Source organism: Balaenoptera physalus (genome assembly GCF_965194825.1).
Source record: "Balaenoptera physalus genome assembly, chromosome: 8".
In the NCBI taxonomy this organism is placed as follows: domain Eukaryota; kingdom Metazoa; phylum Chordata; class Mammalia; order Artiodactyla; family Balaenopteridae; genus Balaenoptera; species Balaenoptera physalus.
In genome coordinates this window covers 69,374,249-69,390,202 of record NC_138887.1, presented here as the reverse complement: position 1 = coordinate 69,390,202, position 15,954 = coordinate 69,374,249, and the positions used below count along the sequence as shown (strand labels likewise).

General features: G+C 38.1%; 1 protein-coding gene across 4 annotated transcripts in view; it reads right to left on the bottom strand.

Annotated features, from left to right (window-relative positions):
• FAM237B (family with sequence similarity 237 member B) overlaps nucleotides 1-15,954 on the bottom strand; it is a 41,761-nt gene that overhangs the window by 10,956 nt on the left and 14,851 nt on the right. The window contains exon 1 of one of the 4 annotated variants that reach the window (XM_082472139.1): nucleotides 4,682-6,349. The exons of the other annotated variants lie outside the window; for them this stretch is intronic. Within the exon in view, the coding sequence (XP_082328265.1) occupies nucleotides 4,682-4,805 (124 nt within the window). The 5' untranslated portion in view covers nucleotides 4,806-6,349. Of the gene's footprint in view, nucleotides 1-4,681; nucleotides 6,350-15,954 lie in introns of those variants that run through there. 4 annotated transcript variants of the gene reach the window in all.

The window sequence follows — 15,954 nt, the reverse complement described above, 5'->3', positions numbered from 1 at the left end:
AATAGCAGAATAACTGAGGCAGAAGAACGGATAAGTGACCTGGAAGACAGAATGGTGGAATTCACTGCTGCGGACAGAATAAAGAAAAAAGAATGAAAAGAAATGAAGACAGCCTAAGAGACCTCTGGGACAACATCAAACGCAACAACATTCGCATTATAGGGGTCCCAGAAGGAGAAGAGAGAGAGAAAGGACCAGAGAAAATATTTGAAGAGATTATGGTCGAAAACTTCCCTAACATGGGAAAGGAAATAGCCACCCAAGTCCAGGAAGCGCAGAGAGTCCCATACAGGATAAACGCAAGGAGAAACACACTGAGACACATAGTAATCAAACTGGCAAAAATTAAAGACAAAGAAAAATTATTGAAAGCAGCAAGGGAAAAACGACAAATAACATACAAGGGAACTCCCATAAGGTTAACAGCTGATTTCTCAGCAGAAACTCCACAAGCCACAAGGGAGTGGCATGATATACTTAAAGTGATGAAAGGGAAGAACCTACAACCAAGATTACTCTACCCAGGCAAGGATCTCATTTAGATTCGATGGAGAAATCAAAAGCTTTACAGACAAGCAAAAGCTAAGAGAATTCAGCACCACCAAACCAGCTCTACAACAAGTGCTAAAGGAACTTCTCTAAGTGGGAAACACAAGAGAAGAAAAGGACCTACAAAAACAAAACCAAAACAATTAAGAAAATGGTCATAGGAACATACATATCGATAATTACCTTAAACGTGAATGGATTAAATGCTCCAACCAAAAGACACAGGCTTGCTGAATGGATACAAAAACAAGACCCATATATATGCTGTCTACAAGAGACCCACTTCAGACCTAGGGACACATACAGACTGAAAGTGAGGGGATGGAGGAAGATATTCCATGCAAATGGAAATCACAAGAAAGCTGGAGTAGCAATACTCATATCAGATAAAATAGACTTTAAAGTAAAGAATGTTACAAGAGACAAGGAAGGACACTACATAATGATCAAGGGATCAATCCAAGAAGAAGATATACCAATTATAAATATATATGCACCCAACATAGGAGCACCTCAATACATAAGGCAACTGCTAACAGCTATAAAAGAGGAAATCGACAGTGACATAAAAATAATGGGGGACTTTAACACCTCACGTACACCAATGGACAGGTCATCCAGACAGAAAATTAATAAGGAAAAACAAGCTTTAAATGACAAAATAGACCAGATAGATTTAATTGATATTTACAGGACAACCCATCCAAAAACAGCAGATTACACTTTCTTCGCAAGTGTGCATGGAACATTCTCCAGGATAGACCACATCTTGGGTCACCAATCAAGCCTCAGTAAATTTAAGAAAATGAAATCATACCAAGCATCTTTTCTGACCACAACGCTATGAGATTAGAAATCAATTACAGGGAAAAAAATGTAAAAAACACAATCACATGGAGGCTAAACAATACATTACTAAATAACCAAGCAATCACTGAAGCAATCAAAGAGGAAATCAAAAAATACCTAGAGACAAATGACAATGAAAACACGACCATCCAAAACCTATGGGATGCAGCAAAAGCGGTTCTAAGAGGGAAGTTTTTAGCTATACAAGCCTACCTCAAGAAACAAGAAAAATCTCAAATAAACAATTAACCTTACTAAAGGAACTAGAGAAAGAAGAACAAACAAAACCCAAAGTTAGCAGAAGGAAAGGAATCATAAAGATCAGAGCAGAAATAAATGAAATAGAAACAAAGGAAACAATAGCAAAGATCGATAAAACTAAAAGCTGGCTCTTTGAGAAGATAAACAAAATTGATAAACCATTAGCCAGACTCATTAAGAAAAACAGGTAGAGGACTCAAATCAATAAAATTAGAAATGAAAAAGGAGAAGCTACAACAGACACTGCAGAAATACAAAGCATCCTAAGAGACTACTACAAGCAACTCTATGCCAATAAAATGGACAACCTGGAAGAAATGGACAAATTCTTAGAAAGGTATAACCTTCCAAGACTGAACCAGGAAGAAATAGAAAATATGAACGGACCAATCACAAGTAATGAAATTGAAACTGTGATTAAAAATCTTCCAACAAACAAAAGTCCAGGACCAGATGGCTTCACAGATGAATTCTATCAAACATTTAGAGAACAGCTAACACCCATCCTCAAACTCTTCCAAAAAATTGCAGAGGAAGGAACACTCCCAAACTCATTCTATGAGGCCACCATCACCCTGATACCAAAACCAGACAAAGATACTACAAAAAAAGAAAATTACACACCAATATCACTGATGAATATAGATGCAAAAATCCTCAACAAAATACTAGCAAACAGAATCCAACAACACATTAAAAGGGTCATACACCATGATCAAGTGGAACTTATCCCAGGGATGCAAGGATTCTTCAATATATGCAAATCATTGTGAAACACCATATTAACAAATTGAAGAATAAAAACCATATGATCATCTCAATAGATACAGAAAAAGCTTTTGACAAAATTCAACACCCATTTATGATAAAAACTGTGCAGAAAGTGGGCATAGAGGGAACCTGCCTCAACACAATAAAGGCCATATATGACAGACCCACAGCAAATATCATTCTCAATGGTGAAAAAATGAAAGCATTTCCTCTAAGATCAGGAACAAGACAAGGATGTCCACTCTCACCACTATTATTCAACATAGTTTTGGAAGTGCTAGCCATGGCAATCAGACAAAAGAAATAAAAGGAATACAAATTGGAAAAGAAGAAGTAAAACTGTCACTGTTTGCAGATGACATGATACTATACATAGAAGATCCTAAAGATGCCACCAGAAAACTACTAGAGCTAATCAATGAATCTGGTAAAGTTGGAGGGTACAAAATTAATGCACAGAAATCTCTTGCATTGCTATATACTAATGATGAAAAATCTGAAAGAGAAATTAAGGAAACACTCCCATTTACCATTGCAACAAAAAGAATAAAATACCTAGGAATAAACCTACCTAGGGAGACAAAAGACGTGTATGCAGAAAGCTATAAGACACTGATGAAAGAAATTAAAGAGGATACAAACAGATGGAGAGATATACCATGTTCTTGGATTGAAAAATCAATGTTGTGGAAACGACTATACTCCCCAAAGCAATCTACAGATTCAATGCAATCCCTATCAAATTACCAATGGCATTTTTTACAGAACTAGAACAAAAAATCTTAAAATTTGTATGGAGACACAAAAGACCCCAAATAGGCAATGCAGTCTTGAGGGAAAAAAGCGGAGCTGGAGGAATCAGACTCCCTGACTTCAGACTGTACTACAACTACAGTAATCAAGACAATATGGTACCGGCACAAAAACAGAAACATAGATCAATGGAACAAGATAGAAAGCCCAGAGGTAAATCCACGCACCTATGGTCAACTAATCTATGACAAAGGAGGCAAGGATATACAATGGAGAAAAGACAGTCTCTTCAATAAGTGGTGCTGGGAAAACTGGACAGATACATGTAAAAGAATGAAATTAGAACACTCCCTAACACCATACACAAAAATAAACTCAAAGTGGAGTTATTACATTTAGAGACCTAAATGTAAGACCAGACACTATAAAACTCTTAGGGGAAAACATAGGAAGAACACTCTTTGACATAAACCACAGCAAGATCTTTTTTGATCCACCTCCTAGAGTAATAGAAATAAAAACAAAAATAAACAAATGGGACCTCATGAAACTTCAAAGCTTTTGCACAGCAAAGGAAACCATAAACAAGACGAAAAGACACTTCTCAGAATGAGAGAAAATATTTGCAAATGAATCAATGGACAAAGGATTAATCTCTAAAATATATAAACAGCTCATGAAGCTCAATATTAAAAAAACAAACAACCCAATCAAAAAATGGGCAGAAGACCTAAATAGACGTTTCTCTAAAGAAGACATACAGATGGCCAAGAAGCATATGAAGAGCTGCTCAACATCACTAATTATTAGAGAAATGTAAATCAAAACTACAGTGAGGTATCCCCTCACACCACTTAGAATGGGCAACATCAGAAAATCTATAAACAATAAATGCTGGAGAGGGTGTGGAGAAAAGGGAACCCTCCTGCACTGTTGGTGGGAATGTAAATTGATACAGCCACTATGGAGAACAGTATGGAGGTTCCTTAAAAAACTAAAAATAGAGAGAGGATTAACCAAGATGGCGGAGTAGAAGGACGTGCTCTCACTCCCTCTTGCGAGACCACCAGAATCAAAACTGGCTGCTGGACAAACATTGACAGGAAGACCCTGGACTTCACCAAGGAGGATACCCCACGTCCAAGGACAGAGGAGAAGCCACAGCGAGACGGTAGGAGGGGCGCAATCAGAGTAAAATCAAATCCCATAACTGCTGGGTGGGTGACTCACAGACTGGCGAACACTTATACCACAGAAGTCCACCCACTGGAGTGAAGGTTCTGAGCCCCACGTCAGGCTTCCCAACCTGGGGGTCCGGCTACGGGAGGAGGAATTCCTAGAGAATCAGACTTTGAAGCCTAGTGGGAATTGATTGCAGGACTTTGACAGGACTGGGGGAAACAGAGACGCCACTCTTGGAGGGCACACACAAAGTAATGTGTGCATCGGGACCCAGGGGAAGGAGCAGTGACCCTGGGGGAGACTGAACCAGACCTACCTGCTGGTGTTGGGGGGTCTCCTGCAGAGGCGAGTGGTGGCTCTGTTTCACTGTGGGGATAAGGACACTGGCAGCCGAGTTCTGGGAAGTTCTCCTTGGCGTGAGCCCTCCCAGAGTCTGCCATTAACCCCACCAAAGAGCACGGGTAGGCTCCACTGTTGGGTTGCCTCAGGCAAAACAACCAACAGGGAGGGAACCCAGCCCCACCCACCAACAGTCAAGTGGATTAAGGTTTTACTGAGCTCTGACTGCCACAGCAACAGGGAGGGAACCCAGCCCCACCCATCAACAGTCAAGTGGATTAAGGTTTTACTGAGCTCAGACCGCCACAGCAACAGTCATCTCTACCCACCACCAGAGCCTCCCATCAAGCCTCTTAGATAGCCTCAACCACCAGAGGGCAGACAACAGAAGCAAGAAAAACTACAATCCTGCAGCCTGTGGACCAAAAACCACAGTTACAGAAAGATAGAGAAGATGAAAAGGCAGAGGGCTATGTACCAGATGAAGGAACAAGAAAAAACCCCAGAAAAACAACTAAATGAAGTGGAGATAGGCAACCTTCCAGAGAAAGAATTCAGAATAATGATAGTGAAGATGATCCAGGACCTCGGAAAAAGAATGGAGGCAAAGATTGAGAAGATGCAAGAAATGATTAACAAAGGCCTAGAAGAATTAAAGAACAAACAAACAGAGATGACCAATACAATAACTGAAATGAAAACTACACTAGAAGGAACCAATAGCAGAATAACTGCGGCAGAAGAACGGATAAGTGACCTGGAAGACAGAATGGTGGAATTCACTGCTGCGGAACAGACTAAAGAAAAAAGAATGAAAAGAAATGAAGACAGCCTAAGAGACCTCTGGGACAACATTAAACGCAACAACATTCGCATTATAGGGGTCCCAGAAGGAGAAGAGAGAGAGAAAGGACCAGAGAAAATATTTGAAGAGATTATAGTCGAAAACTTCCCTAACATGGGAAAGGAAATAGCCACCCAAGTCCAGGAAGCGCAGAGAGTCCCATACAGAATAAACCCAAGGAGAAACACGCCGAGACACATAGTAATCAAACTGGCAAAAATTAAAGACAAAGAAAAATTATTGAAAGCAGCAAGGGAAAAACGACAAATAACATACAAGGGAACTCCCATAAGGTTAACAGCTGATTTCTCAGCAGAAACTCTGCAAGCCAGAAGGGAGTGGCATGATATACTTAAAGTGATGAAAGGGAAGAACCTACAACCAAGATTACTCTACCCGGCAAGGATCTCATTTAGATTTGATGGAGAAATCAAAAGCTTTACAGACAAGCAAAAGCTAAGAGAATTCAGCACCACCAAACCAGCTCTACAACAAATGCTAAAGGAACTTCTCTAAGTGGGAAACACAAGAGAAGAAAAGGACCTACAAAAACAAACCCAAAACAATTAAGAAAATGGTCATAGGAACATACATATCGATAATTACCTTAAACGTGAATGGATTAAACGCCCCAACCAAAAGACATAGACTGGCTGAATGGATACAGAAACAAGACCCATATATATGCTGTCTACAAGAGACCCACTTCAGACCTAGGGACACATACAGACTGAAAGTTAGGGGATGGAAAAAGATATTCCATGCAAATGGAAATCAAAAGAAAGCTGGAGTAGCTATACTCATATCAGATAAAATAGACTTTAAAATAAAGAGTGTTACAAGAGACAAGGTAGGACACTACATAATTATCCAGGGATCAATCCAAGAAGAAGATATAACAATTATAAATATATATGCACCCAACATAGGAGCACCTCAATACATAAGGCAACTGCTAACAGCTATAAAAGAGGAAATCGACAGTAACACAATAATAGTGGGGGACTTTAACACTTCACTTACACCAATGGACAGATCATCCAAAATGAAAATAAATAAGGAAACAGAAGCTTTAAATGACACAATAGACCAGATAGATTTAATTGATATATATATAGGACATTCCATCCAAAAACAGCAGATTACACGTTCTTCTCAAGTGCGCACGGAACATTCTCCAGGATAGATCACATCTTGGGTCACAAATCAAGCCTCAGTAAATTTAAGAAAATTGAAATCATACCAAGCATCTTTTCTGACCACAACGCTATGAGATTAGAAATGAATTACAGGGAAAAAAACGTAAAAAAGACAAACACATGGAGGCTAAACAATACGTTACTAAATAACCAAGAGATCACTGAAGAAATCAAAGAGGAAATCAAAAAATACCTAGAGAAAAATGACAATGAAAACACGACGATCCAAAACCTATGGGATGCAGCAAAAGCGGTTCTAAGAGGGAAGTTTATAGCTATACAAGCCTACCTAAAGAAACAAGAAAAATCTCAAGTAAACAATCTAACCTTACACCTAAAGAAACTAGAGAAAGAAGAACAAACAAAACCCAAAGTTAGCAGAAGGAAAGAAATCATAAAGATCAGAGCAGAAATAAATGAAATAGAAACAAAGAAAACAATAGCAAAGATCTATAAAACTAAAAGTTGGTTCTTTGAGAAGATAAACAAAATTGATAAGCCATTAGCCAGACTCATCAAGAAAAAGAGGGAGAGGACTCAAATCAATAAAATCAGAAATGAAAAAGGAGAAGTTACAACAGACACTGCAGAAATACAAAACATCCTAAGAGACTACTATAAGCAACTTTATGCCAATAAAATGGACAACCTGGAAGAAATGGACAAATTCTTAGAAAGGTATAACCTTCCAAGACTGAATCAGGAAGAAACAGAAAATATGAACAGACCAATCACAAGTAATGAAATTGAAACTGTGATTAAAAATCTTCCAACAAACAAAAGTCCAGGACCAGATGGCTTCACAGGTGAATTCTATCAAACATTTAGAGAAGAGCTAACACCCATCCTTCTCAAACTCTTCCAAAAAATTGCAGAGGAAGGAACACTCCCAAACTCATTCTATGAGGCCACCATCACCCTGATACCAAAACCAGACAAAGATACTACAAAAAAAGAAAATTACAGACCAATATCACTGATGAATATAGATGCAAAAATCCTCAACAAAATACTAGCAAACAGAATCCAACAACACATCAAAAGGATCATACACCACGATCAAGTGGGATTTATCCCAGGGATGCAAGGATTCTTCAATATATGCAAATCAATCAATGTGATACACCATATTAACAAATTGAAGAATAAAAACCATATGATCATCTCAATAGATGCAGAAAAAGCTTTTGACAAAATTCAGCACCCATTTCTGATAAAAACTCTCCAGAAAGTGGGCATAGAGGGAACCTACCTCAACATAATAAAGGCCATATATGACAAACCCACAGCAAACATCATTCTCAATGGTGAAAAACTGAAAGCATTTCCTCTAAGATCAGGAACGAGACAAGGATGTCCACTCTCACCACTATTATTCAACATAGTTCTGGAAGTCCTAGCCACGGCAATCAGAGAAGAAAAAGAAATAAAAGGAATACAAATTGGAAAAGAGGAAGTAAAACTGTCACTGTTTGCAGATGACATGATACTATACATAGAGAATCCTAAAACTGCCACCAGAAAACTGCTAGAGCTAATTAATGAATATGGTAAAGTTGCAGGATACAAAATTAATGCACAGAAATCTCTTGCATTCCTATACACTAATGATGAAAAATCTGAAAGAGAAATTATGGAAACACTCCCATTTACCATTGCAACAAAAAGAATAAAATACCTAGGAATAAACCTACCTAGGGAGACAAAAGACCTGTATGCAGAAAACTATAAGACACTGATGAAAGAAATTAAAGATGATACCAACAGATGGAGAGATATACCATGTTCTTGGATTGGAAGAATCAACATTGTGAAAATGAGTATACTACCCAAAGCAATCTACAGATTCAATGCAATCCCTATCAAATTACCAATGGCATTTTTTATGGAGCTAGAACAAATCATCTTAAAATTTGTATGGAGACACAAAAGACCCCGAATAGCCAAAGCAGTCTTGAGGCAAAAAAATGGAGCTGGAGGAATCAGACTCCCTGACTTCAGACTATACTACAAAGCTACAGTAATCAAGACAATATGGTACTGGCACAAAAACAGAAACATAGATCAATGGAACAAGATAGAAAGCCCAGAGATTAACCCACGCACCTATGGTCAACTAATCTATGACAAAGGAGGCAAAGATATACAATGGAGAAAAGACAGTCTCTTCAATAAGTGGTGCTGGGAAAACTGGACAGCTACATGTAAAAGAATGAAATTAGAATACTCCCTAACACCATACACAAAAATAAACTCAAAATGGATTAGAGACCTAAATATAAGACTGGACACTATAAAACTCTTAGAGGAAAACATAGGAAGAACACTCTTTGACATAAATCACAGCAAGATCTTTTTTGATCCACCTCCTAGAGTAATGGAAATAAAAACAAAAATAAACAAGTGGGACCTAATGAAACTTCAAAGCTTTTGCACAGCAAAGGAGACCATAAACAAGACGAAAAGACAACCCTCAGAATGGGAGAAAATATTTGCAAATGAATCAACGGACAAAGGATTAATCTCCAAAATATATAAACAGCTCATTCAGCTCAATATCAAAGAAACAAACACCCCAATCCAAAAATGGGCAGAAGACCTAAATAGACATTTCTCCAAAGAAGACATACAGACGGCCACGAAGCACATGAAAAGATGCTCAACATCACTAATTATTAGAGAAATGCAACTCAAAACTACAATGAGGTATCACCTCACTCCTGTTAGAATGGGCATCATCAGAAAATCTACAAACAACAAATGCTGGAGAGGGTGTGGAGAAAAGGGAACCCTCTTGCACTGTTGGTGGGAATGTAAATTGATACAGCCACTATGGAGAACAATATGGAGGTTCCTTAAAAAACTAAAAATAGAATTACCATATGACCCAGCAATCCCACTACTGGGCATATACCCAGAGAAAACCGTAATTCAAAAAGACACATGCACCCGAATGTTCATTGCAGCACTATTTACCATAGCCAGGTCATGGAAGCAACCTAAATGCCCCTCAACAGACGAATGGATACAGAAGTTGTGGTACATATATACAATGGAATATTACTCAGCCATAAAAAGGAACAAAATTGAGTCATTTGTTGAGACGTGGATGGATCTAGAGACTGTCATACAGAGTGAAGTAAGTCAGAAAGAGAAAAACAAATATCATATATTAATGCATGTATGTGGAACCTAGAAAAATGGTACAGATGAGCCAGTTTGCAGGGCAGAAGTTGAGACACAGATGTAGAGAATGGACATATGGACACCAAGGGGGAAAAACTGTGGTGAGGTGGGGATGGTGGTGTGCTGAATTGGGCGATTGGGATTGACATGTATACACTGATGTGTACAAAATTGATGCCTAATAAGAACCTGCAGTATAAAAAAACAAACAAAACAACTAATACTAAACTTTCATTGGGTTATTTGTATGGAAATATGTTAATATAAATGTTTCAGACATTACATGAAATTTCTAAAAATCTTATATTTGTTTTTGTATGGAAATATGTATGGAAATATGTTAATATAAATGTTTCAGAGATTACATGAAATTTCTAAAAATCTTATATGTTCTGGTATAATGTTATAAGTAATAATCCTAGTTATTACTTTAAAATGTATATCTCAGAAATAACTAATTTTCTTGTCAACTGCATTATTATGAACTTTCATCAAATCTTTTACCGTGGTCATTTTTAAGTCTTTGGTCATTTACAGACAGTTCTGGGTGTACTCTGATGATTTTGCAAATATGTTCCTATAAAAGGGTTTCATCTTCAAGAAATTCATGGTAAAGACTCTGACAAGTACAGGTTTCTGGTAACTGACTGTACTGCTGAACTGAATGAATAAGCATTTTCAGAACTCTGATGAAAAACTGATGAACTCATAAAAGTGCTAACAAAAGATCAAGATGAAAAAAAACAATTAATTACATGGGACTGAGTGAACTGATGAGGATGAGTATAATTTTTGTGACTTTCTGTCTGAATTAAAAAAAAAAAAAAAAAAATCCCACAAGGACTCAGAGGCAAAGAATATGCAAATCAATTTTCACTGCAAAGTAAAGGAGCTGTTACAGTGGAGGATTACTGGACTGAATGTCAATATTATGACATAGTATGAGTGTGTTTCATGTTTGGTAATTGCAATCATTGTTGCTTTTGTTGTGGTCATCCATGTACAATGCTTGGTGTCAGTCTATTTATCTCTTGTAAAAATAAAATGCAGTGTGTGTGTGTGTGAAAAAAAAAAAAAAAACAAAAAAAAACTAAAAATAGAATTACCATATGATCCAGCATCCCACTACTGGGCATATACTCTGAGAAAACCATTATTCAAAAAGACACATGCACCCCAATGTTCACTGCAGCATTATTTACAATAGCCAGGTCATGGAAGCAACCTAAATGCCCATCGACAGACAAATGGATAAAGAAGTTGTGGTACATATATACAATGGAATATTAGCCATAAAAAGGAACAAAATTGGGTCATTTGTAGAGATGTGCATGGATCTAGAGACTGTCATACAGAGTGAAGTACGTCAGAGAGAAAAACAAATATCGTATGTTAACGTATATTTGCGGAACCTAGAAAAATGGTACAGATGAACCGGTTTGCAGGGCAGAAATTGAGACACAGATGTAGATAACAAATGTATGGACACCAGGGGGGGAAAGTGGCGGGGGTGTGGGTGGTGGTGTGATGATTTGGGAGATTGGGATTGACATGTATACACTGATGTGTATAAAATGGATGACTAATAAGAATTTTAAAAATAAATAAATAAAATCATCTTCACCAGCAGCAACATATTCATCACCATCCTATCATGATCCTCTGTTCCCAGCATATTCCCATTGTCCCCAGATTTCATCTCTGAGTTATATCGTATCTCTCCTTTTCTCTCTGTCAGTTTAGGCCCTGATCCCACTTAAAAGTCCCTTCCATTTAATTCACCCTTCCTTCTGCAATTAGGTATTCGTTTTCACTACAATATTTGGCATCTATTTGTATTTGGCATCTATTACTACATTGGTTGTCTTTTTTTTTTTCCATGAGAACATGTAATTTTCCCTACTAGTTTATAATAATACTATCTTTACTTCATGTTCTTCTAGTGACTCGCATGTGACACAATCGGCAGGTACTATAAGAACTCAATAAATATCTTTAGCTGATTTCTACTTCATATCCATGATATTCGCTCCACTTAGGGAGTTTTGTCAGCTTTACACAAGGCTCACCCAAGACTTTCAGAACTCTAGTGCTCCCTGTGAAGACTTCCTGGGTTAGTCAGGCCAGTGGCCTATTCATTTGCCCCCATTCTTCCTACCTTCCAATCACTTAGCTGAAGTTCTGTCACACTTTTGTTTATCCCGTTTCTTTTCTTTTTTTTTTATTTTTTAACATCTTTATTGGAGTATAATTGCTTTACAATGGTGTGTTAGTTTCTGCTGTATAACAAAGTGAATCAGCTATACGTATACATATATCCCCATTTCTCCTACCTCTTGTGTCTCCCTCCCACCCTCCCTAACCCACTCGTCCAGGTGGTCACAAAGCACAGAGCTGATTTCCCTGTGCTATGCAGCTGCTTCCCACTAGCTATCTATTTATCCCATTTCTTCTTTATACAGCTTGTTTCTCCAGGAAATACTGCCATAATCACACCCCCAGAGAATTCAGAAGACCACTCCACACACAGCAAGGACATGTTGACTAATGCTGAATAACCACTAAAAGAATAATTTTTCAGTTCACTGACTTTCTGACTCAGTATAATGAAAGACATTAATTTAAAAATCTATAATTGCAATTGCCTCTAGTAATCCTTAGTAACAATGTATTTATCAAAGTGTGATTCAATGACCTTGGGGAGAAAGAGAGCAGGAAATGAAGTTGAAACAAATAAGTACCCTGCAGAGAAAACAAGCACTAGTTGACTGCTGACTAATTGAAGGGAAAGTAGACATTATTTTTTTCATGAACACAGGAGACAAAGATGAGCAAAATGTTGACTCTAAGACAGGAGAAAAAGTGTTCAAGAGAGAAGTCGAAAAAATATCATATAATCCTTACCCCTGACAAAAAAGACCATTAATAGAAATAGTTTGTTGTCATCATTTAAGAAGAACAAGGAATAAAAGTTTAACTTAGGTTTGTTTATCTTTAGTTTAGCTGAAACATAGCATATGTATAAACATTATGTATTCCAGGATCCTTACTTTACCTCTTTGCATTATTTTTTAGTGGTTGCTTTAAGGATCACAATATATATACTTTTCACAGCCTACTTAGGGTTAATATTGAATCAATTCATGTCAAATACAGAAATCTTGCAAGGTAGGAGTTCATTTACTCACCCTTGCCTGTTTTTGCTAAAGTTGTCAAATGTATAACATCTACGCACAGTAAAACTCTATCATACAATGTTATAATTTCCAGTGCTCTAATCCCCCCCCAACCAAGATCTGAATTTTCATCTGTTTTTATTTCTCTTTAGTGTGTAGAACTTCCTTAGTATTTCTTATAGTACCTGCCCACTGTCAATATATTCTTTTAGTTTTCTTTTTCTGAAAATGCATTTCATTCTTGGCAGATCATTTTCACTGGATGTAGAATTCTGATTTGATGTGGGCTTGTTCTCCCTTCCCCTCCAGCACTTTAAAGATGTTGGTCCACTGTGGTCTGAATTAGGTCAAATTTTGGAAGTTAGGAGCATAATTCTACCCTCACTTCAGAAGCCAGATGTAAATTCCAGAGCTCTCAGGTCACCCATTCTTCTGATTAACTGGCTACAAATTCAGGGGTTCCCAGTACTCCCTAAAGTATTATAATTCACTAGAATGACTCACAGAACTCAGGAAAGTACTACATTTATAATTATAGTTTTATTATAAAGAATGTAAATCAGGAGCAGCCAAGTGAAAAGACCCATAGAGTGAGGTCTGGGGGTCCCACACACAAAGCTTCTGTGTCCTCAGAATGCCTCAGCTTCCAGGCACATTAAAGTATAAATACCAGTCAGGCAAGCTCACCTCAGTGCCCAGAGTTTTTACTGGAGTTTCATTACATAGACTTTGTTGATTGAATCATTGGCCATGTGCTTGAACTCAATCTCCAGCCAATTCTGCCCTCTTCAGAGGCTGGGCTCATATCACCTGACTAAAAAAGCACCAACCCTGTAATTACCTGGTTAGTCTTTCTAGTGTGGCTAGCCCCCATTTTGAGTCATCTCATTAGCATAAACTCAGGTGTGGGCCCAGAGGCTCACCATGAGTAACAAAGACATATCTATCACTCCAAGAAATTCCAGAGATTTAGAGGTTATTTCCCAGGAACGAGGGACAAAGACCAGCCAAAGTCTTTATTATACAACAGTGTGGTTTTCTTTGTTTTTATCTCATTTCAGGTTTGTTAAGCTTCTTGAAAATGTACATTTATATCTTTCACCAAATTTGGAAAATATTCAGCCATGTTTTCCTTAGATATTATTTCTGCCCATTATTCCTTTCTCTCATCTCCTTCTGGGACTCTAATTACACATTCTTAGAGCTTTCAATATGGTCCCTGAGGCTTGTTCATTTTTACTTCAATATTTTTTCTCTGTGTTCCTCGGGTTAGATAATTTCTATTAATTAATTAATTTTTTCTTTTTTTGGCCTCACCATGCAGCATGTGGGATCTTAGTTCCCCGACCAGGGATCGAACCCTTGCCCCCTGCAGTGGAAGCGTGGAGTCCTAACCACTGGACTGTCAGGGAAGTCTCAATAATTTCTATTAATATATCTTCAGCTTTGCTGACTCTTTCATCGTTTGCATTCTGCTGTTAAATACATCTGGTAAATTTTTATTTCAGATATTACATTTTTTAGTTCTGGAATTTCCATTTGTTTCTTTTTTGTAGTTTCTCTTTCTCTGTTAAATAACCTATATTTCGTTCATAATGCACATATCTTCTTTTACGTCCTTGAATATGTTTTATAGCAGGGGTCCCCAACCCCTGGGCCATAGACCACTACTGGTCCGTGGCCTGTTAGGAACCGGGCTGCACAGCAGGAGGTGAGCAGTGGGCGAGCGAGCGAAGCTTCATCTGTATTTATAGCCGTTCCCCATCACTCACATTACTACTTGAGCTCCACCTCCTGTCAGATCAGCAGCTGCATTAGATTCTCATAGGAGTGCGATCCTACTGTGAACTGTGCCTGTGAGAGATCTAGGTTGCGCAATCCTTATGAGAATCTAATGCCTGATGATCTGAGATGGAGCTGAGGCGGTGATGCTAGTGCTGGGGAGTGGCTGCAAATACAGATTATCATTAGCAGAGAGGTTTGACTGCACAGAGACCATAATAAATCAATTGCTTGCAGACTCATATCAAAACCCTATCAGTGAGTGGCAAATGACAATTAAGCTGCATCTGGCGGCAGTCTTTAAATCAGAATCTGACACTTATTTTAGTCCACGCAGGGCCCGCCCATTATTTTATTTACCACTTCCATCTGTGCCTCTTTCCCCACACCGCGCACTTGTCTCAGTCACAGTTTTGGTAAGCCCATAAGTTAACCCTAGCCAAAATGAGTAAAAAACAAACATCTCTGGAGAGCTTCTTTGAAAAGGGGGAAAGACCCAATTATGAGACAGAAGACTCTAAGACTGCCAACAAAAAGAAAGCTGCATTTAAAAGAAAATACCAAGAGTCCTACTTAAATTATGGGTTCATTGCAACAGGTGATTCACATTCTTCAAGCCCGCTTTGTATAATATGTGGCGACCAGCTATTCAATGAAGACACGAAACCTTCAAAACTGCTTTGCCACATGGAGACCAAGCACCCTGCATTAAAAGACAAGCCTTTGGAGTTTTTCAAAAGAAAAAAACGTGCACACAAAGAACAGAAGCAATCATTGAAGGCCGCCACTTCATCAAATGTGTCTGCACTGAGAGCATCATTCTTAGTGACTAACCGCATTGCTAAAGCTAAGAAGCCCTTCACTACTGGTGAAGAGTTGATCCTGCCTGCTGCTAAGAACAACTTTTAGGAGAGGCTCCAGTTCAAAAGGTGGCACGTGTTCCTCTTTCAGCTAGCACCATAACTAGATGAATTGATGAAATAGAGGATATTGAGGCACAATTGTTCGAGAGGATTAGTGAGTCACCATGGTATGCAGTCCAGGTTGACGAGCCTACCAATGT